Source organism: Danio aesculapii, chromosome 13 (genome assembly GCF_903798145.1).
Source record: "Danio aesculapii chromosome 13, fDanAes4.1, whole genome shotgun sequence".
NCBI classification, from domain to species: Eukaryota; Metazoa; Chordata; class Actinopteri; order Cypriniformes; family Danionidae; genus Danio; species Danio aesculapii.
The window spans coordinates 47,391,702-47,403,724 of NC_079447.1; the positions used below are offsets into that span (position 1 = coordinate 47,391,702).

Consider the following 12,023-nt stretch of genomic DNA (forward strand, 5'->3'; position numbering starts at 1 on the left):
ACTACCAACGATCCATTAGGTAATGTTTTCCCCCTCTCTCTCTCTGTTTAAAACTGTTGGTAAAGCGCTGTCAACAAGTATTTTTCCTCCAAACCCCATAAGATGGGACAGCGCATCAGACTACGGCAGCTGGAGTAGTCCAAAAGGCGCAGTACTTTTTGTGGTTGGGTCTGTTTTAGTTCAGATCATGTTCTCACAACAAATGAACCGCTGCAGGGTTTGGTTGAAAGCATACCGAAATCACCTCTTCAAGTAGGTACCCTTTTTGGTCCGCTTTTGGTGCGCACTCGAGTGCGATTGTTACATTCACACCTGCCCAAACGAACCGCACCAAGAGGGAAAACGAACTCTAGTGCAATTCAACTGAACTAAATAATGCAGGTGTGAAAGCACCCTAAAGCACACCGAACTGTACCGTACCACTCAGTGCAAACGGACTATTAGACATTGTGAAAACGTGCGAAGTGACGCAATGAACTGTATTGCGCTTGTGCGTTGTGCCTTATTTCAACACTGAGTTCTGATTGGTCAGTCTTCGTTGTGTTTATGTCATAAATTACCATAAATAGAGAATTTTAATATTTAATTTGCATGATAAGTTTTAACTTAGACACCCTGTTGTTAATCTAAAGGGGAGGGTAAGGGGGGTTCTACAAAGGGGATGCTTTTTGTCATTTTTTTCCATAAGAAGATGCATCCCACCGCATCCCTCCTCAATTCAAACACTTCTTATATCCTCTCACTTGTATGCCTTGACCGAAAAGGATCTCCCCGTGTCTGTTCAGGACAGGTAGATCGACACCTTTATGTCCCAGTATCCCAGCAGGACGTGTGGCGTGATTCACTGACAGCTGCAGCTTAGAGAGGAATCATCAGTCCTCCACTCACTCAGTTATAAAAAAACACCTAGTTTTATCAGAAGTTACATTTGATTAGATTTTAATTTGCCGCCGATATTGAATGACGATCCCCGGCCCGACTCTCTTACTGTAAGTACATTAGACAGTACTTCTCCCACAGGACTTCCTCACTCATTAGTTCTAATCCCGCAGACGGCATCTCTCCATTTCTTTCCACTCGAGGAGCCACATGGGCCAACCACTAGGTATAATAATAATTACAAGTGGATGATGGTAATACCCGCTCATATAACGGCTGCGGTCTGTGCCATGACTCTGTGTTTATCATATTTTGTAGCGTTTGACAGAATCTACTCGGACAGGTTAAGATGCTCTTTAAAGCGACATTGCATACCAAAAAAAGAAAGTGTGTTTCATTTCAAATATGTTAAAAGTATTAGATCACATGTAAACTTTAGCTTCCAAGTATATTTACTCTATTTAAGTAGCTGGATGTATATTAAAATCATTGGTCACACTTTAATTTAATGTACAATTTAGGCTATACGGTTATTTCATGCGGCCGCCATTTTAAAAGATGAAAGCGAGGCTGCGGTGGGAGGAAACCCGGAAGTATAGGATTAGCACTGTAAACATTGCAACAACATGCTGTTGTTACATATTTGTGTTACTTGTACTCTGTGTTTTTTTTTTCTGTGTGTGCACGTTTTCCATCCGTTATCTCATTCCATTTTCTCAGTTTACGTTGTTTGCGAGGCTTGGACGAAGCGGACAGGTAAAAAGGTCACGTGACATACATGACAACACTTAGGACTACTCTTCTGCATAGTACATTAGGTTAGAAGCGAACGTCACCCCTTGTACTTTTTGGATAGATAGAGTAGATAGTTAGGACTTGAAGGACTCTTCGCGTGTTAATTATTTTGTTTTCACATAGTTAGTTAGCTAGATGCTTCTGGGGAGTTAGATTTAGTTTGGGTTTTGTTCTTCTCATTTCTTTAACGCCGCCCGTGTCCCTTCTGTCAGCTCTCCTGTTTTCCCCCATCTTTGTATTTGTCTCAGTGTTGTATATATGGTAATTAGTATATTTTTGCCTTACTTTATTTTCTTTACTTTTGATTAATTCGTTGTTGTTTTTTCACTTTTGGGTATTGTAAATAGTCACATATTTTTGGTATCTACTTTGGTTGTCTTTTGCACTTATTCACTATTTGTATAAATTTATTTTAAGTGCACATAAATGTCAAACCCCATTCCCTAGACTAACATCAGGGGTTCGGAACAGCTGTGGACTACAAACCTCCAGCTGTTTCTGCCATTTTAAAGTGCAGATATCAGAATCAGAAAGAGCTTTATTGCCAGGTATGTTCACACATACAAGGAATTTGTTTTCGTGACAGGGCTTCTACGGTGCAACAGGATTACAGGACAAAAAACAGGACAAAAACAGATAATAAATATATTTAAAAAATAGAAGTAAGTGGTGTATGCAAATATACAAATTGACAAGTGTATGTACAGCTATATTACTATATACAACGTTATATGTGCAGCTGTTATGTGCAAATTGGCATGTAAAGTGTGTTGTTGAATAAGTGTATAAAAGTGTATGGCAAGTAGTGATGTTGGTTCCACAATTATTATCATCAAGTGTTCATGACATGAATTGCCTGAGGGAAGAAACTGTTTCTGTGTCGGGCTGTTCTGGTGCGCAGTGCTCCGCAGCGTCAACTAGAAGGTAAAATTTCAAAGAGGCAGTGTGCTGGGTGTGAGGGGTCCAGGGTGATTTTGGCAGCCCTTCTGCTCGCTGTGGATAAGTACAGTTCTTGGAGAGTTGGGAGGGTTATACCAATGATTCGCTCAGCAGTCCGAACTATTCGACGTAGTCTTCAGAGGTCGGATTTTGTAGTTGAGCTAAACCAGACAGTTATTGACATGCAGATGGTGTAAACATCACTTAATTATCATTCAGTTAAGTTCAATCAAAGTCATAATCTCGTCCTCCTAGGCTTTAGTTCATGACACTGGGTAAACACAGTGTGGGCCCCTTCCCTGCTTCAGCCTATGTAACCCTGTGAGCGATAAAACAATGCAGTCCTCTGTAGCACACCCTCATCTTAACTGAAATAGATTTTTTAAAATATTAATAGAGTTATGACACTATTGAGAGTGACTGAGGCGAGTTTCATGAATGGACCCCTTCCCTTACAGAAGATGTATAAATAATTAAATAGATTGACTTTAAATACAATACCGATGAGATTAAGTAAATTATTTAATGTGAGGTTTGGTTTAAAACAGCAACAACAGTTTTATGCGTTCCATGTAGCCTAAATGTCTGTTTAAACCCCATCAAAAATCATAATTTTAGGCTACACTACAGTCAATATTAATATTTTACCATTATTTGTAATCCTAGTGCATTTTAAAATGCGTTTCACTTCTTGTCCTTGCGTTATCCATCAAAATAATAATCATTTTACGTTATAATCAATTATGGCCTTTGATTTATTTATTTTTTAATATCGAATGAGAATGCTAATGACAGTCTATGAGAGGTGCATTTTGCGACAGGGGTGCGTTACTTCACTTAGCCGACAATAATGCACCGCAGCATCTTGTTGTCATATTTTATTTACATTGTTTGCTCATTTTATTCAACAAAACTAGCATAAGCCTAGAATTTAGTGCAAGTTGGTGCTACTTTGCCTTATAGTCAGTGCAGTAAGAGACTGTATTATCATCAATACTTGTTGAGCACAAAAGTTCGTAACATAAAAAAACGTAAAAAACAAAATCTTACCAATGAAATGTTCCGCCTTTATGCTTTGTTTTCCTTGTTTGCTCATTACTACACCCGTACACAGCGCAAAAGTCCAGCATCTTGGCTTTGGTCTTGACTAGTGCTGTTGCCCGGGAGCCCTGTACAAATGTTGTGTCGCTATTGACGCATGCTTAGGGCCCATATGCAATATCTAGTGTATATACAAATGATGTTCAACAGAGCAAGGAAATTTTTACTCTATGTCTGATAATATTTTTTCTTCTGGAGAAAGTCTTATTTGTTTTATTTCAGCTACAATAAAGGCAGTTTTTAATTTTTTAAAAGCCATTTTAAGGTCAATACTATCAGCCCCTTTAAGCTATATATTTATTTGATAGTCTACAGAACAAACCATCGTTATACAATAACTTACCTAATTACCCTAACCTGCCTAGTTAACCTAATTAACCTAGTTAAGCCTTTAAATGTCACTTTAAGCTGTATAGAAGTGTCTTGAAAAATATCTAGTCAAATATTATTTACTGTCATCATGGCAAAGATAAAATAAATCAGTTATTAGAAATGAGTTATTAAAACTATTATGATTAGAAATGTGTTGATAAAATCTTCTCTCCGTTAAACAGAAATTGGGGAAAAAAATAAACAGGGGGGCTAATAATTCAGGGGGGCTAATAATTATGACTTCAACTGTATCTGTGCTAAAGGATAATGTCAATCAAAGTGTTTCTACAGACTGTTTAAATCAACTGTGATTATAAAAAAATTGATTAATTAGTTTTTACCGTTAGAGGCTGGTTATATTCACACACTGTCACCACACAACCCTTTATTAAAGTGATTTTTGCATAATAGGTCCCCTTTAAAAAAGCTTACTAGATAGCCATCTTAACCACACCATTGCATGTCTAGTCAGTAGATATGCTGCAGCTTGTCTATTGGAAAACTCTTTCTCAATGGCTCTTTGGACTGAAATGCAGGACTTCCTTTTTACTATATTTAATATTGTGGCTTCAGCCAGTCGTTTTATTTTCCCCACCTCCTACTTAAAGTCTGTATAATGGCGCTCCAAGTTGAATGTTCCACTTGTAAGCTCAGGGCAGAAAGTTCAGCCCCGGCATTGAGAGAAATGTCATTGCATGCCATTTCGGACCAATGGGTAAAGCTGGGAACTGAATGAATTGTGTGTACATACGATATACAATAAACATACTATAAAAATTATGTGTGATTCAAGGGTTTTGTTCATTCAGTATGTGCTGGATGTGTTGAACATTATAAGTGACACTGACTGAAGCAAGTTTTCAATAATGAAAGGCAATTTACTGCTTATGGGACAGCCTGAGCATCAGGGCTTGACATTAACTTTTTTGATCACCAGCCACTGTGGCTAGTAGCTTTCTAACATTACTAGCCACTCGCCATTTTCACTAGCCACAGTTTTGTTGTTGGGAAAATATATTTTATATAAAATTTGACTGGCTAAAATGACTTGATTTAGACTTTGTTATATCCACAAGCCTCCTTGTTCACTTCACTTTTTTGTGTGTATGAACTTGTGTGTATGTGCATGAGCAAATGGGTTGTGATTTCATAATGTCACATTGGAATTAGTTTATTTCACATGACTTTTCAGGGCTCAAAATTGAGGATTTACCAAATTTATCCCTGACAACACCAAAAATAAAAAAAAAAATAGTTATTTCTTAGCCAGAGATTTTAAATAATGTGTCAAACAAGCAAAATATAGCTGTATACATGCACTTTTATTCAACAAAACCTTTCGTAAAAAAAATGGACATTTTTAAAAAAATTATTGCTATATATCTTAATCTATGCACAGTAATCTGTCCTGGCTAAAGGTCTCATATCGCTAGCTAACTACACATAAATGGGAATTTAATCTCCTATTAAAGTGTTAAATGTTATTAAATGTTGAATGTTATTGTAAAAATGATAATTAAACCATATCAACCAGATAAAGCTGCGGTCACACCGGGCTTTGTGTGTGCAAAATTCTGTCGTGCGGCGCTGCGAAAAGGGCCGGGAATAAACAAGATGATTAGACATTAAAAATGTCCAGAGAGGTCCTGTTTTGATTGTTGATTGGTCTCAAGCAGTTAATTGATGTGATTTCGCAGGTCAGAGTTCACCAAGCTTGAACTTTGCACCGCAGCGAACTGCGAAACATGACGCATGACCTTGCATTTCCGGTCTGACGCATTCGTGTGCGTATGAATGGAAGTCTATGGGGACAAAAGTCATGTGTGACGGCAGCTTAACTGTTAAGCAAAAGAAAGCAGGTGAAAAACATACTGTGTGTAATGATGAAAGGATGATCATGCACACATGGGTAACGTTAGGTTAAAGCGAAAGCGGGAACCGCTACTGCTTACAAAAAGACATTTAAAAAAAAAAAACGTCTTAAGCTCTTGAAAGCAGCAGGACAGTGGGTGCACGAGCATCACTTTTTGTCCAGTCTATTTCAAAGAGAACCGATCACAGCAGTTGCGTTTCCAGGCACGGTTCCTTCGCACCAAGAAACGGGAGCGCGCATGCTTTCTAAACAGTCGCGCGCATCACATCAGCTGTGCGCACGAGTGATATCCTCATTCTGTATTCACCTGCTTTCTTTTGTTCGGGCGGACGCTATTTTGGTCAGTCGTGCTGCTTCTCGATTTTAAAATCACATTTTGCACGGATATCGGGCCATCTCTATTGTCGAACCCTGCGTTTAAGAAAAGAACAATGTCAAAATTATTTTCAACCAGCCAAAGTGGCTAGTGAGAGTGCCTGTCTAACCTGCCACAGCTGAAATCTACCCACATTTGGCGGGTTGGCGGGTGTTAATGTCAAGCCCTGCTAAGCATGTAATGGCAGACCACAAAATGTCACCATCTTATAGTGTGATTGAAATGATACACATTTCAACTCAAAGAGTCCCATCTCCATCTTTCTTTCGGATGTGGCTTTGTATGTTGTGTGCATACTGTACATACAAGCATAGGCATGGTTTGATGGCATCAACAAAACTCTGTGAGGGCTTTAAAAGATATCTGCATCTCTAGTTTAAGACATTTTACAGGTGATAAGGCCTACTTCTTGATTAAAAAGTGAATCTGTACTGAATCTGAATCTGTAGAAATGTATATACTGTGTGTTGAAAGAATGTTTTGGGCTTTAGTTGATATCACTTCTGCATTTTCAAGCTCAGGGCTGCACAGTGGCGCAGTAGGTAGCACATTCGCCTCACAGCAAGAAGGTCGCTGGTTCGAGCTTCGGCTAGGTCAATTGGTTGTTGGTTGTTTCTGTGTGGAGTTTTCATGTTCTCCCCTGGTTGGCGTGGGTTGGAGCTGGAAGGGCATCTGCTGCGCAAAACATATGCTGGATAAGTTGGCGGTTCATTCCGCTGTGGCGACCACTGAATAATAAAGAGACTAATCCGAAAAGAAAATGAATGAATGAATGAATTTCAAGCTTAAGTGGTTCTGAATTTCTTTATTTTTGTCGAACACAAATGAAGACATTTTGAAGGATGATGGAAACCACTGATATCCATAGTAGGAAAAAAATACTATAATAGTCAATGACCACCAATTTTTCAACATTCTGTGTTTACAATAGGCATGGGACCATAACTGTTTTCAAGGTATACCACAGTTTGGAAAAGTTAAGATTTTAAAAATTGATTTTCCAAACCGCTGTATACCTTGAAAAAGGTTATTGTCTCATGCCTAGTCGTTGATTGATAGGCGTTGATGTGTGTGAAGAATTTACAATGCAAACTTTTTTGTATAAAGGACCAAGAGCCAAATATCATTGAGAGCTGTTGTCCTAAGATAAATATACCAAGCTACTGTATATTATATAAAAGTTGCCATGGGTAATCTCCTAACTGATTTCATAAGATTTAAAAGTGAAAAGTAAACATTACTTTAAATCATTATGCAGTATAACATTTTAAATAATAACTTGACAAATGATAAATAACAACACATTTCTAAACATAATAATTTTAATAACTCATTTCTAATGACTGATTCCTTTGCCATGATGACTAGATATTTGACTAGATGCTAGTATTCAGCTTAAAGTTACATTTAAGTGCTTAACTAAGTTAATTAGGCTAACTAGGCAAGGTAATTTGGCAAAACATTGTATAAGGGAGAGCGGGCGACAAAGTAACACTTTTTGGTTTTGGCCAAATAATGAACAAAGTTATAGGGTTAGACAAACCATTTGTTTTTTACCAACAACACACAAGCCTCTCCTACAAATGAGCACTGGTTGTGTGATCGTCAGACTTATGGTTTCTCTGCAGTATTGCCAAAAATGCCAGGAGTATAATTGTTACTATTTACTCCACCTGAGGGGCAAGTTGTAACAGACAGAGGGTTAGTTGTAACGCATGCTTAAAGGCAGATTTCACACAGATAATTTAAATCCAGTTTACTTTAAATAGTAGCTATATTTCCTCAATACTTAACCCATTTTTTTATTCAACATAGCACAGTAGGTTTATTTATTTATTTACTTGTTGGATAAACACATTTGGATTTATTTGGATTATTATCCATTATTATACAATGCGTTTATTTGTAGTATTAGCAATAAAATTCAGATTATTATTCATTATTATACAATGCATTTATTTGTAGTATTAGCAATAAAATTCAGATTATTATTCATTATTATACAATGCATTTATTTGTAGTATTAGCAATAAAATTCAGATTATTATTCATTATTATACAATGCATTTATTTGTAGTATTAGCAATAAAATTCAGATTATTATTCATTATTAAACAATGCTTTTATTTGTAGTATTAGCAATAAAATTCAGATTATTATTCATTATTATACAATGCATTTATTTGTAGTATTAGCAATAAAATTCGGATTATTATTCATTATTATACAATGCGTTTATTTATAGTATTAGCAATAAAATTCAGATTATTATTCATTATTATACAATGCGTTTATTTGTTGTATTAGCAATAAAATTCGGATTATTATTCATTATTATACAATGCGTTTATTTATAGTATTAGCAATAAAATTCGGATTATTATTCATTAATATACAATGCATTTATTTGTAGTATTAGCAATAAAATTCAGATTATTATTCATTATTATACAATGCGTTTATTTGTTGTATTAGCAATAAAATTCGGATTATTATTCATTATTATACAATGCATTTATTTGTTGTATTAGCAATAAAATTCGTTTTTTTTGTTTATTAAAAAATATTTTCTGCTAAAAAACATTTTATTTAAAAAGTTCTTAACTTTACACTCAAAATTCAAAAATGGTTTTGTTAGTTTAATTGGTGTCCAACAGTGTGTGGCTAATTTGTAACCCCCTGTTACAACTTTCCCCGTGTGTCACGTTTTACTCAAAACTGGCTAGCAGTCACTGTGTGTTTTTAACATCTTTCAAAATGGTTTCATCTTTTAGCCTAGAAGATGGTAATCACAACAATATAAGATTTGGCGTACATACGTTCACAGATTTTTTTTAATAAAAAATATTGACTATAATAAAAAAAACTTTTATGCTGCAAAAATGGTTTCTCCTGTGTTTCTCATCCAAATTTTGCCGAACTTTTTCAATAATTTGCAGGAAGACAAGTGCCGACACTGTGGTGAAAACCTCGCAAGCATGGCATGGTTAACCCTGAGCTAATACCTTAAAACTCTGTGTTACATTTTACCCCACGTTACTTTGTGCCCCGTGCTCCCCTAACAGTTTTTTGTTCTGTAGACAATCAAAAATAAATATTGCTTAAGGATAAAAAGAAGGATATACAAATATTGACCTTAAAATGGTTTGTAAAAATTAAAAACTGCTTTTATTCTAGCCGCAATAAAACAAATAAGACTTTCTCCAGAGGAAAAAATATTAAAGGAAATACTGTGAGAAATTCCTTGCTCTGTTAAACATCATTTGGCAAATATTTGAAAAAGAAATTGTGATTTTGACTTTAACTGTAGGTGTGAAACCACTTGCGGGTTAATACATTTTCATTTCTGGGTGAACTGTCCATTTAAACAAAGATACTAAAATATAATGCTCTTCATTCGATCTCACCATTTTCTCACGGGAAACAACCTAAGGTCTTAAGTTACTTTTGTTTCCTCATGGTTATTTGCGAGTGAGAAGTTATAAGGCCTTAATATAGAGTGTGAGCGTTCACACGTACACGAGGCCTTTTACTTCCTCTGGCTCAGTCCATTGATTGAATTGCTCTCTGGTCTTGAGACGTGCCTTCATCTCCTCACCCGCTCTCTGGTTAATTATTGAACACGCCAGCTCAGGATACCATATAAGGCTGACGGCTGGCATTACAGGGCAACACACAGTTGAGTGTCTGAAAGTAAATCTGTGACTATGTTTGTTTACATGGACATCAGTAATCTAATTATTTGCCTTAATCTGAATAAGACAATAATATGATTAAGGTGTTTACATGAGTTGCTTTTTAAATGTTTTTTTCATGTTCCTGTTTTACATGTTATAGTACATAGATTGATTAACATCATTGTATCAGCACTAGTCAGCACTAGTTAGGACACTAGTTTCCTCCAGCATTTTACGCAACAACATCTAGTGTTCGTCATGGCACCATATGTGATTTTGGGCGTTTCGTTTTTAATTTTGCGAGTTCAACTGCAGTTAATTTCTCACACTGTGGGCTCTATTTTAACAAACTAAGCACAAAGTCTAAAGCGCATTGCGCAAAAGCATTAAGGGCGTGTCCGAACCCACTTTTGCTATTTTAATGATGGAAAATATGGTTTGTACTGCGACGCATGGTCTAATGCTGTGTTCACACCAGATGCGGAACGCGCGGATAAATCATGCTATTCGCGCGTAAATAGCCTCGAATTTGAGTTTACTCGCTTCATTCGCACGTCAAACCCCGCTTCATTCACGCGTCAAATTTACTTCAGCACAGACGCGGATTCGTGTCATGGGCAGGGCTTCTCTCTGCCCGGTGACTGTCGCTTCATTGCTAAATGGCTAACATAGATTTTATTGAGAAAATATCAGTGTTTATGTGCTTTATGAAGGCTGAAAAACAGTGTCGATACGTTTAGGGCCGTGTCTGAGTCCACTAGATCCTTTCAGAGGTGCATCCAGCTCTGCCAGTTCATAAACTCCTCCAGAAACTTAACCTGGATGACAGAGGCTTTCAGCGGTGCTTCAGACTGAGCCGAGCCCAGTTTGATGAGCTGTTGTGTGCGTCGGCTGGAGGATTTCCCCAGGGACACCAACAACAGGTTATACGCCACAATCACGCCCCCACAAGAGCAAGTTCCTCATTGGTTAACGTGGCGCGAATGTCCGCTGAAGTTCAGAGTTTCAAGCTCGAACGATTTGCGCGGTAAGCGCGTTAAATGTGCAAAATGCTCAATTCGCACCGCGCCATTCGTGCATATCGCGCAATTTGTGTCATTCGCGCCACGCCATTCACGTGTATCGCGCCACAGGATGTCTATTCACGCGTTTGCATTGACTTAACATGTAAATCACTCGCGCTTGACGCACATTCCGCATCTGGTGTGAACACAGCATAACAGGGGTGTGGTGATTCTCTTAATAAGATATGGGTGTGTTTTGAGCATAGTGTGCATTAAAACCAATCAGAGTCTCATCTCCCATTCCCTTTAAGAGTTGGTTGCTTCACACCATGGCGCATTTGCTATTTACATTGCAGACTTTGTAAGTGGAAAAACTGAACACTTCACTAACGAGAAACCATCTGCGCGATCCTACTTCATTTGGGAGAAGCAGAGTAAAGCCGTTCCTACTCCATAGGATGTGAAGGCAAATGTCTCTGTTTAAACACATTGTCCATTTGTGGATGTATCAAAGTGTTTGAGGTGTCTTAAATCGTACAGTACATAAGAAGTAATAATAAAACAGACTCAAAATGTGTGTTCAAAGACTGTATAATTGTAAATAGCATTGAAATTATCATATTTTTTTTTTACAAATATTTTTTATTGCCAGAAATATTGTTGTAACCCTAATGTGGATTATGTTTTTACTCATGTACCTTGTCAAAATGTAACTCTTTCTCCCTTTCTCTCTCTCAGTGACAGTTACATTGTGCGCGTCAAAGCCGTGGTCATGACCCGAGATGACTCCAGTGGTGGATGGCTGGCACAGGAGGGTGGGGGGCTCAGCAGGGTGGGCATCTGTAAGGTGATGCCTGCTGAGATGACCGGCCGCAGCGACTTCCTCATCCATGGCGAGCGGCTCAAAGACAAGCAGGTGTGCCACAAACATTCACAGTTTTTAACCTTTGGGCCACCAGCATCTGTTAAGGGGGGCTTGAACCTGAGGTGTACAGTGGAGTAATTAT

At 37.5% G+C, this 12,023-nt stretch overlaps 1 protein-coding gene across 1 annotated transcript in view; it reads left to right on the plus strand.

The window, feature by feature from the left end:
- Positions 1 to 12,023, plus strand: part of spred2b (sprouty related EVH1 domain containing 2b) — an 81,369-nt gene that overhangs the window by 35,096 nt on the left and 34,250 nt on the right. Inside the window, exon 2 of the mRNA XM_056470689.1 lies at positions 11,755 to 11,932. Coding sequence (XP_056326664.1) covers positions 11,755 to 11,932 — 178 coding nt within the window. The remainder of the gene's footprint in view (positions 1 to 11,754; positions 11,933 to 12,023) is intronic.